The sequence below is a fragment of the Tarenaya hassleriana genome, unplaced genomic scaffold, assembly GCF_000463585.1.
Source record: "Tarenaya hassleriana unplaced genomic scaffold, ASM46358v1 Cleome6, whole genome shotgun sequence".
Classification (NCBI taxonomy): Eukaryota; Viridiplantae; Streptophyta; class Magnoliopsida; order Brassicales; family Cleomaceae; genus Tarenaya; species Tarenaya hassleriana.
This window is the reverse complement of record NW_010968505.1, coordinates 3128606-3143416: the sequence shown is the minus strand read 5'-3', so window position 1 is coordinate 3143416 and position 14811 is coordinate 3128606. Positions and strand designations below refer to the sequence as shown.

Below are 14811 nucleotides of genomic sequence, written 5' to 3'. Positions count from 1 at the left end.
ACCTTTCTACAAAATCATCAAAACGATACAAAAGATTTTTGCTAAAATCTAAGTATATCGTTAAAAAAAATGAGAATAATTCGCACATGGCTCATATATTATAGAGGAAATAAATGCATGGCCTCACTCCTCCCTATATAATAAGGGCTCTTCCTCTTGCTTGATCTCATCCATCTTCTCTCTCTCTCTAACTCTTCCAAAAATGGCTTTGCCTTCTTCTTCCTCTTTCACTTTCGAAACCCTAATTCTGGTTTGCCTTCTTCTCCTCCATGGATGTTCATATTTTGCTAGCGCTCAGCTGAGGCCTGACTTCTATGCCGGGACCTGCCCCAGAGTCTTTGACATCATTGGGAATGTCATCGTTGACGAGTTGCAGACCGATCCCCGCATTGCCGCCAGTATCCTTCGCCTTCACTTCCACGACTGCTTTGTTGCCGTAAGATTTATTATATATATATATATATGGTTTCTTTCATGTTGAAAAATATGATCTAATAACGAAAAAAATCGACCCGAAAATAACCAAAATAATGGGCCATGCATCTTCATACTACTGTTGTCTCTATATATATATGAAGACAGACCAAATAAAATTTTATATATAAGTTTTAAAAAGACATTGGAGACATACGTGAAGATTCTCAAACAATTATATATATATATATATCACTTTTATTAGCAAAAGCGAAGGATACTGATAAATATTTATTCATCAATTACTGCAATGATCTATAGGGTTGTGATGCATCGATATTATTAGACAACTCAACCTCGTTCCGGACCGAGAAAGACGCTGCCCCGAACGCAAATTCGGCCCGAGGTTTCAACGTCATCGACAGAATGAAGTCCGAGGTCGAGCAAGCTTGCCCGCAAACCGTTTCTTGCGCCGATGTCCTCACCATCGCCTCTCAAATATCCGTTCTTTTGGTATATATATATACGTACCACTATATCATATGTCTCATAACGTGATATCTTTACGCCATTGTTAAATTTGACAAGGAATCAGTTCAGTTGACATTATCAATAATAAAAGATTAGGGATGAAAATATATACTAAATGATTGTTATTTTTGTTATGTTTTCGTGAGTCGTAGTCGGGAGGTCCATGGTGGCCGGTTCCGTTGGGAAGAAGAGACAGTTTGCGAGCTTTCTTCGATCTTGCGAATACTGCTCTTCCCGCCCCGTTCTTCACTCTTGATCAGCTTAAAGCCAGTTTTGCGGCCGTTGGTCTCAACCGTACCTCGGATCTTGTCGCTCTTTCCGGTAAGTTTTGTTTAGATTGAATTAAATTGCTCAAAGAGTTATACACATGTGTACACACACATATATATAGATATATACGCATTAACCTTGAATGTTTATGACATGTTGATGTTGGTTTTTCGTATTAAAGATATACGAATGTTTTGTCTGAAATGTATGACCAAGTATTACGTGCGTTATATTTTATTATTGACTGGAGAGAAAATCTATAGTGGTTATAATCGCTATGGAATCATCCGACGAATATTTCACTACTGAACAAAATCGATTTCTCAAAATCAATGATTACGAAATCTTGGTCAAAGAGGAAAGTCCTAGTAAGCATGATTATAAAAATAAACTTATATTCAAACCCTAAAGATCAATGCTTTTCCATTGTTGCATGCATTTGTTAATGTCTCGAAACGTTATAATACGTACGTTACACTTACTCTTTGGTAATGTCCCATTTCCGTAGGTGGTCACACATTCGGCAGAGCTCAATGCCGATTCATAATGGACCGACTCTACAACTTCAACAACACCGGTCTACCAGACCCTACCCTTAACTCGACTTACCGTGATGAACTTCGACTACTATGCCCTCAGAACGGAAACCAGAGCGCCCTCGTGAATTTCGATCTCGTGACCCCGGATGCCTTCGACAAGCAGTATTACTCTAACCTCAGAGTCGGAAAGGGACTCATTCAAAGCGATCAAGAACTCTTCTCTACTCCCGGAGCCGATACAATACAGCTAGTAGAATTATATAGCAGTAATTCATCTGCGTTCTTCCAAGCTTTCGTGGAATCAATGATAAGGATGGGGAATATTACACCGCTCACGGGAAATCAAGGAGAGATTAGAAGGAATTGTAGGGTGGTGAATCCGCAATTGCGGGGTGTTGAGAGCGATGGTGGGTTTGTTAGCTCCATTTGAAAATATGGGTATGGATATGTAAGAAGTAAAAACGTATGTGGGTGGAAAGTATTTTCCGTAAAATAATGGATCTCATGACTATGGAGTTATGAGGAAAACTATGAAGACGTATATTACTTCCTTTACTTATTACATTTTTCCATTCTATTCTCTTAACATTGTATCTTATTCAACTATTTCACGTTGAATTAGTTTGTTAAAAAAATGTGAATATAAATTAAAGAAAGATGGAATGAATGATAATGTCAGAAAAAAATTTAGAAATAATAATTGGATAATATGTTGCTAAAGAACAAGTAATTTAATTCATTTTTTTCTCTATATTTTTTTTATAAGATTTGCCTCCAATGAGATTTGAACCTGAATTGGAATCACTTTATACAATCCACTAGACCACCACACTTGGGTTCATTTTCACGTATGTGGGTGGAAAGTATTTTCCGTAAAATAATTCTGTTATTGCTAAAGAACAAGTAATTTGATTTATTTTTTTTTATTTTTTTTAAATTCATACTGACATGGCAAAAAATTCTACGTGGTATGCCACGTCAGCCGCCGCATGATCTTCCACGTCAGCAGTTAATGGATAATTTTAGATTGTGTAGTTAATTGCACTAAATTGGATAATTTGTGTATCGATTTGGAAAATTTATTAATTTGGTGTAGACATTTGTCAAATTAAAATTTGCTTAGGAAAATATTATTTTCACTAAAAAAAATACTAGGATGGACAAAATAAACGTATCCATAATTCTTTTATTGATTTAGGATTAATTAATATTTTCCACCGAACGAGTATCAGCAGATATTAGAGGATAAAAATATATTTTTAATGATTTTTTGAAGTTATTGACTTGTACAAAGTTTATTTCCCATATCCTGATTTAACGGAGTGAAACTTATTAGAAAAATAAGATATTTGACTAAAGAAATTGGACCGAGAATATTGTATTTACCCCATATATTTGTTTCTGTGACCCTAAAACCCCAAATTTAAGAAGAAAATCTGTCTACGGGACTTGAAAATCCTATTTTCACTCATCAAAACTTTAAATGTGTTTTTTCTAATGATTTTTTTAATTTGACTCTAAAATCTTGATGAAGTCTTTTTTAACAAAGTCGTGTGTGTTTTTTTTGTCTATTGTGTTGACTTGGCGGATCGTTTTGTAAGAATTGGTCACGTCGGCCGAAACGACGTCGTTTAGATCATTGTCTCCTAAACTCTAAAACTCATAACGAAGTTTATAAAACCTACGGCTTTAACAACGTCACACTTCCCATGAACGGTGTTGAGCATTGAAAACACTCTTGTGTTAATTAAACAAGCCGTTTAATATATTTAATTTGATTAGAAAAATAGCCACGGTTTGGGCATTTTGTCAAACCTGAGATTATGAAAATATTTATAATAAAAAAAATAGGAAATAGATTCAATATTTCAAGATTTGGTCCATTTTAGCGGGTTTTGGGGGAGGCGGTAGGTGATTCCTGCATAATTTGGGTTTTGTTGGTATTTAGGTTTCAGTTATTTTAATTTTGTAAAATCTATAACATTAAATTTTCATATCTTTTTTTGTGTTTTGATTCTAATTTGTTTTACAAAAAAAAAAACCATGCTTATTTGTTTTAGTTCAGATATAATCAATATATTGTATTATTCCATTCTCTTTGTTTTTTTCATGAATGTCAATTATTAATCTATTCTAAACACATGCATTATTATACGGGATGTTATCAAATGTAAAAAGATAGAAAATTTTGTTGCTTGTTAGACAAGAACCATTAAATGCTGTGTCCATAAACTAATAAATTATAATTTTTTGTAATCTCGGAAATCAGTAACTATATATATATATATATATATATATATATATTCAATTTCTTCGTCGTTGTTTGCTGCTACATATATCATATGTCAGTTTAATTAATTGTTGTTAGATGAAAATCTATCCACGAGAATCATGAACTAAGTATTGTCCTTACAAGAGTTACGGGTTCATGGATGTCCAACAAGAAAACGACGAAAACGTTACTTGTCGCATTTACGTGTAGTTAAATTGGCTATAGTAGCGGTCGACCTAATTTTGATCTTTGGATAAGAAATATTAGAATCGTGTTACACCTTTTATTTGGAATTCAAAATTCTTAAAAGTAATATATTATTCATATTGTTAGAGAATTTATTTATTTTTAGATTCAAATTTTTATAAAAAAAATTTAATATATTTATTCGGGTTCGATACGGTTTTTTTTTATTCGATCGAATTAAAAGAATTGATTGTTTTTAAAAAATTTATTTTGATTGGCTTTCTGCTATTTCTATATCGAATATTTTGGATTAAGATTTTTCAATTTCACAAAAACTATATTCGTATGATCTTACTCATCCGATTTTTACGTAATAAGATTATATATGTTAATCGTTCAGGATTAGTTAGTATTTGAAAAGTCGTGAGTCCTACAAGTTGTTATTAACTTAATAGCCATTAAATAACATAATTAATGGTCGGGGCATATGGTCAAATCAAGTATCGAGATATTTATGGATAGTTTAACTATAAGTTTTACAAGTACAATAAAAAGGGGACATAAATTTATGGTAGGTAGTTTTCGTGAATATTGGATTTTGTTGGTAAAAAAAGATATGGTTTTGTCTATTCGCTTTCCAGATTTCGTGTTTCGTCGTGCCATAAATCTTTATTTATTTATTTATGAAATATAGCAATACATTATCCTCTAAGAAAACAAATTTACATCAGCTTAACCAAATAAAAAAAATCATGTGAACCAAAATAATTAGAAGACCTAGAACGTGGTCGTTTTCATGGTTTAATAGTTTTTTTTATATTTATTTATAAAAAAACGACACCATTAGGGCAGCAGGATCAAATACAAGACGCGTGCATGGGACGTGGTTTATAAAAAAAAAGGAAATATTCTTTCGATATTTCAAAGGGTAGATCCAGTTTTAGCGGGTCTTAAGACCCAAGTGGAAGAAGGAACGGAAATTTTAGAAAATGGCTGAGATAATGGTTGAACAAACGGATAAATAATCATTTTTTTTTAATCATGAAAGACAGTATACGTGAGACTTTCGCAAACGGTTCGGTTTAGGTTAACCGGTCATAGTTGAATTCGGATTCAGATATTTCGGATTTTAAAAATTTATAATCAAACGGATATTAAATTTTATTCCGTTCGATTTTATATATTTAAAATTATAATCGAATTATAACCGATTTGGTTCGGTCTGATTATAATATTAAAAAATATTTTGAAATATTTATAATTAAAAAAATATTTAAACAAAAGTTATAATATAAAAGATTATCATGATCTTAATATATAAAATAACAAATCTAGATTTATCTCTTAATTTTTTTCAACATAAAATTACAAAATAAAAAATTTAAATAAATTTTAGCATTTTCAATTGTTCATAAATAATAAATTAATGATGAAATAAATTAAAAAAATAATAAAATAATGATTAAATTAGAATAAATGTATATCTCAATTTGTTATATACCATGGTTATAAATCAATATATTTAACATATATTGTATATCAATTAATGATACAAAGATGGGTAAACGGTTATATTCGATTTATTCGGTACGATTAATTCGGTTTACTGTTATTTCAGATTCGGTTATTTCAGATTTTAAAAAATCATAATCAAACGTTTATTTAAATCGTTTTGTTTTGGTTTAGATATATATCGGTCGGATTTGATTTGTTTTCAAATAATCTAACGGTTTGCGCACCCCCTGCGTGGCACGACCAAATGTCCAATTAAATGATGTTAGATGGAAAGTCTATACACGGGAATCATGAACAAAGCGTTGTCCTTGTGACGTTACAGGTTCATGAATGACCCGCAAGAAAGCGACCGAACCACTCATAAAGCATCGCCACATCACACGTGTAATAAATTGACTACAATTAATGGTCATCGAAATTAATTTTTGGACAAGAAACGAGAATGAACTTGTGCACGACACGCGTTCCATGGCCACCGACACATATATGGTAGTTGTAACATTTGATGACCTTTACACCTTTTTAATCTTATCTTTGGAATTCAAAGTTTCCGAAGTTATTAATACACTGTCGAAGTTGTACGTTTTAGTTTATTTTCTATGTTTTAAAATATTCATAGTTTTATATTTTCAAAATATTTTTTTTATAATAGTTTTCAATTTTATCCATACCAAATTCCAATATATTACTAATGATTGTATTATTTTTATCATCAAATAAAGGTATATATGATTTTTGATCTATTTTCTTAAAAAATATGAAATAATCTAAAACAATAAATATTTTGAAATGGAGAGAGTAACGTTTAATTTAAATAATTAATGGTCGGAGCATATGATCTAATCAAATATCAAGATATATTATGGATTAGTTCAACATATTCCTTCGGTCATTTATGGATAGTTTAGCCATTATTCGATAAGTACAAGAAAATGGGGACAGAGGTTTTGGAACTTAGTATTTTTTGGGTTCCGTTAGGTTTGATTCAACTTTTATTTCAATTCATTTTTTAATAAAAAAATTCATTTCAAAAAGTTAGATTCATTTTGTTTTTCAATTATTTTTATATTCAATTCGGTTGGGTTTGAATCCAAGTTTTCCGATTAAAAAAGGATATCCATTTGATTTGTATGTCAATTTAATTTTTATGGTAACCACCTCTATGTCATAAACTTTTGTAGCGTTTACATAAAACGAAAGTAAAAATAAAACGAAACTTTAATGAAGTGCAATATCAAAATAAAAACGAAACGATTACCGCCTACATAAATAATTTCAAAAAAATGGAAGTAAAATTATGTTGTTATATTTAATTAATCACTTTATATAACAAATAAAACAGTTATAAAATTAGTTTTAATTGTAATATACTTCATCCGTTTTATTTTACATGACGTTTAAAAATTCTACACACAAATTAAAAAAAATACTGTTTATCCAAAATACATTTATTTATTGTATAGATAATTATCATTGGTTGAATATTTAAATATTATTAAATAAGGATAAATTTGAAAAAAATATTAAAAAGTACATTGAAAATATGAAAACGTTATTTATTTTAAAACAAAAAATTTGTTCTAACACGTCATTTCAAATGAAACAGCTGGAGTATCTAAGAATAGATAGCTTAGTGGTAGGAGATTTTATTTCGAATTCAAATTTTAATGGTAGGAATGAATATTCATCTGGATTTCTCTGATTCTCTATTATAAAAAAAGTTAATTGTAATATTAGATATTGTAAGTTAATTTATTAATTTAGAAATTATAAATATAAATGATACATATACTCACGATTGATAGTAAAACAGGGGAAAAAGAGTAGAAATATCTTATAACATTGACCAACTTTATTAATCAAACCCAAAATACATATTCCACCAACAAGTTTATTATATCTTTGCATATATAATATTATGAACCAAACATATTCTTACACAGAAGTCACCATCTCAATCACATTATCGATGATGTCCACACGTCTCGGATTCACAACCCTACAGTTCAACCTGATCTCGCCTTGACTGCCCGTGAGAGGCGTAATGTTTCCCATCCTCGTCATTGCCTCGATGAACGCATTGAAAAACGCGGTCCGGTCGCTGCTGTATAAGTTCACGAGAGGAACAGTCGTATCGGTCGCGTCGGGCGAAGAAAAGAGTTCTTGATCGCTTTGGATCAGACCCTTTTCGACCCTGAGGTTTTGATAGTACTTGTTGTCGAAAATGGTCGGGGTTTTGAAATCGAAATCGACGAGGGCGCTCAGGTTACCGTTCTGAGGGCACTGCTGGCGAAGAGTGGCGAGGTAAGATATGTCGAGGGTCGGATCGGGCTGGCCAGTGTTGCTGAAGTTGTAGAGTCGGTCCATAATGAATCTGCATTGGTTTTTGCCGAATGTGTGACCACCTAACCAAGAAAGAGAACTTATTATCTTTATTTTCGAATTCAAATGATCGATTTATATCACAAATTTACTATATGATTGTCAGAATTATTAAGGGATAACTGAAATTATCCAATCCGACCAAAATATATTGAAAAAAATTTAGTATTAATTATCTGTTTTAGATTTGATTAATGAGGGATTTTACTATTTGTGGTGTAGTTTTTAAAAGTTAAAAGAATGTTTTTTTCATCCAATGAATGTTACAAATATATTTTTTTAAAGTGCCCAAGGTCCAAAATAACATGCTTGACCGAAACCACATTTAAATGCACTTAATTAAATTTTAAGAACGAAAAGGAAAAAAGGAATGTATTTTAGGAACGAAAAGGAAAAAAATTGTAAATATTAATACAATTATTTTCAACATGGTTTAAAGAATTATTTAGACAAAAAATAACCCATGTTTTTTAATAGGAAAAAAGAACAAATTATTAGCAAGATACGATTGCATGTAACACGACAAAATATATAATTTGTATACATAATTAAAAAAAAAGAAAGAAAAGAACATGACAATAAATTACCAGAGAGAGCGACGAGATCAGAAGGGCGATCGAGTCCGACGTTTCTGAAACTGTCTCTGAGCTGTTGGAGAGTGAAGAATGGAGCCGGGAGCCGAGCGTTCGCAAGCTCCAAAAATCCCTGCAGACTGTCTCTTCTTCCCAGTTGAACTTTCCACGAAGGACCTCCGGACTAAATAAAATGATTTTTTGTTCAGTGGAATAAATACACTAGTATAATATTTCTATAATTAGAGTTTCTATATAATCCATCATATATTATATTCCGTTGTACCTTTTTTCTTAATATCCACCTCCAATCATAACATTTTCCATTGATACGGGATATTTTTTTGCATATATAATTTGATTTCCTAAAACATTGTTCTGATAAATGATAACAGGCGCATGATCATGTCGAAATTGCGTACCAATTCGACAGATTTTTGGGCAGCGATGGTGAGCATATCGGCACAAGAGACAACTCTTGGACATTGTCTCTCGACGGCAGCTTTCATCCTATCGATCACGTCGAATCCGCGCGCCGAATTCGCGTTTCCAAACGCATCTTTCTCCGTCCTGAACGACGTCGTGTTGTCTAACAGAATCGACGCATCGCAACCCTGTAGAAATACAAACCAAATATATATATATATATATAGCCATGTTATATAATGTGTTCATAACACCAATTCCGACATGTAAATTCCATGTCGGTGGATAACTTATCGATATTGAACAGTGCTTTCAACTTTCGCATGGATTTATTTTCTTTCAAAGCCAAATACAATGAACCCTATTAACATGATGGGACTATATATATATATATAGCTTTAAATTAATATAACGTCGACGTTTTTCCACAAGTTGGTCCGTCCACACTTCTACGTACGCATATATATATGGAAAACGATTGATATATATAGTGAAGCATAAGAACAAGTTCAATATATATAAATAAATAATATTAAGTTGCGAAAAATCTTACTTGGACAAAGCAGTCGTGGAAGTGAAGACGAAGGATACTAGCAGCGATGCGAGGGTCGGACCTCAAGGCGTCGACGATGGTATCGCTTACGACATCGAACACCTTCGGACAGGTCTTGTCGTAGAAAGAAGGAGTCAGCTGAGCATCAGACAGAGGCGCGAGGACAACAATGCATCCCAATATCGTTATTAGGGTTTTCAAAATGCAAGGAGATGGCTTCATGGCTGCTCCTTGTCAAGATTGAATAATGAAGAGCTGTTTTGTATTGATGAGGAAGAACCATCGAATCCATTCCTTTTATAGCACCAAAAGGGTCCAACTTGGTAGGCCTATTCTTTTGTGAATTATTTCAAACCCAATATATATTGAAATTACCAACAATAATGAATTTAATCCTTTTCCAAAAAAATAAAATATTAATTTAATTATTTGTTCGTGTCTGTGAAAAAAGAACAAATGCTCGAATCTAGGTAGATTCCTATTATTATTATTATTGTTATTATTATTATTATCATCATCATCATCATCATCATCATCATCTTTTCATGTATATTTTTACTTTGTGAGATAATATATTGAAAAAATAATAAGGGCGTGTTCTTAGCACACAAGGGGACTGAACCTAAATAAACTTCATTCACCTTAAATTCGTCATGTGGCATTGGCAACTGGCAAGTGTTTACTCATGAAACTAATTTTAATTAAATTGATAAAGAATGTGTAAAAAAAAAAGAAAATCTGAAAATAATATTTTAAAATTCAGAAACAATAGATTATATATATATATATATATCGTTATGACTTCAATTATGATGAATGATGAAGCCCAAATATGCAACTTGCAAATGCAAGTGGGGGGTCATTCGAGGAGACGATGAACCATTTGGGAAAAGTCGTGTGGTAACAGGTCTTCACCTTTAGCTTTTATTTCACGTCGCTCGTGCACGTGTGAAAAAAAAAATCACCATATAATAAGAATAAATTCGAGTAATTCAACCCTCCTGTTTTTTTTGGCGATTCCAATGAAATGTTCGCATTGTTCGTATTCTTGGCCTCTACGATAGTAGGGCTTGATGATTTTCTCCTACCTGTACCAATGGCCTAAGTTTTTTTTATTTTTAAATTTCAATCGTTCCTTCTTGTGATGAGTAAATTCGAATCGAATGTAAATAGTGTTTGATTGGGCTAACCTTGCTTGATGACCCTTTGGTCAGTGACTTTATTGCCATGTTCGTCTTTCACGTGGAAAACTGCGCAAATATCATATGATGAATGTTCAATGGGGTGTGTGTGTATATAGTTTTGAAGTTAAATGAAAGAATGGGTTTGGGTAAGTACGGACCATCCATGAACCAATCACCATCGGGAGAGATGTAACTTTTGTTGATGATGAGGTTCATGTCTCTCCGAATTCGCACCACTTCAAGTAGAAGCCCTCGTTTGTTTTCACTATTCACCTACCAAATACATTAACCTTAACCAGTCGAGGCTGAGTTTCCTTTAAACCGGTCAGCTTCGATTGTTTTACCTGCTCTGCATGGTTTGTCGGCTATTGCGTAGAGTCGGGGGGTTTACTGTCAGCATACCGACTGTCCGGTCTGAGGATTGGGGCGGTCGGGGTCCGGCCGAAGGACCGTATGACGGATTCCCACCGTTATAAAAAAAAATACATTAACCTTCTCGTTACACACACACGAGCATATATATATATATATAGTCATTGCTATTGTTATTAGTAATGTTGCACCTAATACTACTAAAATTAGTTTTATTTATTCAAACCAACTCATACGCATGTAATAAAGATTATTATTAATTTCATGTGTTTGTTCCCCATAAAACCAAATTTAATACCTTCTAACTTTCTCATGTTAATTTTTCTTGATCACCTTATACACACACATATACACATGCACAATAGTAACAATAAACCATTGTTGATTGTTGCAGGTTAATAGTTTTGGGGAGATTCAAACACATGATGCATGCCTTGACCGCGACGCAATCTTGGATACTGTCATTGTCAATGTAGAGTCCATACTGTAAGTTTAAAAAATACTTTAAACTCATCTTAAATCATGATCTTCTATGTAAAAAATTTTAATACATCAGATCATGTATGCGGAAATAAATTCTGAATCGGAAAAACATACCTCCAGCCATTGAAAATGGTTGAGTTGAAATCTGAATATTTGGTGCTTCTAAACCTTTAGCAATACAATACTGATGGTGTATTTCTATCTGTTTTGCTTGGCTTAGGGACCAAATACGTTACCCCTATTTATTGTTTTTTCTCCATCAGAAAACTGCTATTGGGGTGATTATCATGCAGTTAACACAATATGGAGGAAATGTTAGACCATTAACATAATGGGAAGTTAATAAAAACTTCCAACATTCTCCCACTTGGTCTATATATTTCTCTTAATGTGTCGATTATCTGTATAAGAAACACAATATATGAATCATGGCGATAAGTCCTCTTAGTACGAGTATTATCTTTCATGTATTACAATATATAATGTCTCTTCAAACTTTATATGATAACACACGCTTAATGAATAAGCCTTATGCTTATTCTAGGTCCAAATGAGTGAGTCTTTTAAATATAAAATATAGTGTACACTTCATCATATAAAAGATACTCACAACTGAATAAGAGTTTCGTTAATACATAAACGTACGTACAAGTGACATAATCACATCATGGAACCAAGTCCCATACTCATAACATGATCCCTGAAGTTCTTAATTGGCATGCCCTTAGTCAGAGGATCGACAATCATCAATTCAGTGCTAATGTGTTCAATGACCACTTTCTTTTCCGCAACACGTTCTCTTATGGTTAAGTACTTGATGTCGATGTGTTTATCCAACTTCCACTCTTATTGTTCTTAGCCATGAAGACAACAGCTGAATTATCACAATATAATCTCAATGGCCTAGCAATAGAATCCACAATTCTAAGCTCGGATATGAAACTCTTCAACCATACACCATGCGACGTTGCCTCGAAACATGAAACGAACTCAGCTTCCATAGTGGAAGTAGCGGTCAATGTCTGCTTGCCACTCCTCCATGATACAGCTCCACCGGCAAGTATAAATACATATCCAGATGTTGACTTACGCGAGTCAACACAGCCAGCAAAGTCTGAATCTGAGTAACCAGTGACCTCTAAATCGTTCGTCCGTCTATACATAAGCATGTGATCCCTCGTACCTTGTAGGTACCTCATCACCTTCTTTGCAGCTTTCCAGTGGTCCAAACCTGGATTACTCTGATATCTCCCTAACATTCCCACGACAAATGCAATGTCAGGTCTTGTGCAAACCTGAGCATACATAAGGCTTCCAACTGCAGAAGCATATGGAATGTTCTTCATTTGTTCCCGTTCGAGCTCATTTTTCGGGCATTGATTCAAATTGAACCTATCACCCTTCACAATAGGTGCTGGACTCGGTGAACAATCTTTCATCCGAAACCTCTCCAAGACTTTATTGATATAGGTCTCCTGAGACAAACCTAGAATACATCTAGATCTATCTCAATGAATCTTAATGTCGATGACATAAGATGCCTCACCCATATCCTTCATGTCAAAATTCTTAGAGAGAAATTGTTTCACCTCATACAACAACCCCTTGTCATTGGTTGCAAGTAAAATGTCATCCACATATAGAATAAGGAAACAAATCTTACTCCCACTGACCTTCTGGTATATGCAGTTATCCATGGTATTTTCTTCAAAGCCAAATGAAGAAATGACACCATGAAACTTTAAATACCATTGACGGGAAGCTTGTTTCAATCCATATATGGATCTCTTAAGTTTGCAAACCAAATGCTCACCACTACTAGAGGAAAATCCTTCAGGTTGTTTCATGTAAACCTCTTCCTCCAGTTCACCATTGAGGAACGCCGTTTTCACATCCATTTGATGTAAATCCATATCAAAATGGGCAACTAATGCCATGATCACACGAAAAGAATCTTTCTTTGATACAGGAGAAAAAGTCTCCTTATAATCGATTCCTTCTTTCTGAGTGAATCCTTTGGCTACGAGTCTTGCTTTATATCTTTCGATGTTGCCCAATGAGTCTTTCTTGGTTTTGAAGACCCATTTACAACCAATGGCTGTTACACCATTAGGCAACTCGACAAGATCCCAGACTTCATTCGATGCCATCGAATCCATCTCATCTTTCATGGCACTATACTGAAAATGGACAAGCACCCGGTCCTTTTGCGAAGTTTCTTGCTGAACATGGGATTGTTGCCCAATATACCACACCTGGTTCTCCGAGCCAGAATGGTGTAGCAGAAAGGAGAAACCGAACATTATTGGACATGGTGCGGAGTATGTTATCATACTCAAAACTTCCTAAGTCCTTGTGGAATGAAGCTCTTAAAACGGCGGTGTACATATTAAACCGAGTTCCAACCAAGGTTGTCTCAAAGACACCTTTTGAGTTGTTTAAAGGTTGGAAACCGAGTTTGCGACATGTACGCGTTTGGGGATGTCCGTCTGAAGTAAGAGTTTATAACCCACAAGAGAAGAAGTTAGACCCGAGGACCATTAGTGGCTATTTCATTGGATATGCCGAAAAGTCTAAGGGATACAGATTTTATTGTCCATCTCACGTTACACGGATTGTGGAGTCAAGAAATGCAAAATTTCTTGAGAATGACTTGATTAGTGGGAGTATCATACTCAAAACTTCCTAAGTCCTTGTGGAATGAAGCTCTTAAAACGGCGGTGTACATATTAAACCGAGTTCCAACCAAGGCTGTCTCAAAGACACCTTTCGAGTTGTTTAAAGGTTGAAAACCGAGTTTGCGACATGTACGCGTTTGGGGATGTCCGTCTGAAGTAAGAGTTTATAACCCACAAGAGAAGAAGTTAGACCCGAGGACCATTAGTGGCTATTTCATTGGATATGCCGAAAAGTCTAAGGGATACAGATTTTATTGTCCATCTCACGTTACACGGATTGTGGAGTCAAGAAATGCAAAATTTCTTGAGAATGACTTGATTAGTGGGAGTGACAGATCATTAGGAGAAAGGTCTGAGAGTGATCACTCTATTTCACAACCTTCTACTTCAAGTCACCTTCGAACTGTTGTCGTTCGTCGCACTTATCCAGCTCC

The 14811-nt window shown here is 33.8% G+C and overlaps 2 protein-coding genes across 2 annotated transcripts; one reads left to right on the top strand and one right to left on the bottom strand.

Annotated features, from left to right (window-relative positions):
• Window positions 1-193: 193 nt before the first annotated feature.
• On the top strand, window positions 194-2309 carry LOC104799242 (peroxidase E5). Its single transcript, XM_010521654.1, has 4 exons — window positions 194-436; window positions 736-927; window positions 1098-1266; window positions 1724-2309. Exons 1-4 carry the CDS (start codon window positions 203-205, stop codon window positions 2182-2184), a joined length of 1056 nt encoding a protein of 351 aa, XP_010519956.1. The 5' UTR covers window positions 194-202; the 3' UTR covers window positions 2185-2309.
• A 5239-nt stretch (window positions 2310-7548) lies between these two features.
• Window positions 7549-9939, bottom strand: LOC104799241 (peroxidase C1C-like). Its single transcript, XM_010521652.2, has 4 exons — window positions 9661-9939; window positions 9104-9295; window positions 8697-8865; window positions 7549-8132 (listed from the first exon to the last, which is right to left on the bottom strand). Exons 1-4 carry the CDS (start codon window positions 9880-9882, stop codon window positions 7663-7665), a joined length of 1053 nt encoding a protein of 350 aa, XP_010519954.1. The 5' UTR covers window positions 9883-9939; the 3' UTR covers window positions 7549-7662.
• Between the last annotated feature and the right edge of the window lie 4872 nt (window positions 9940-14811).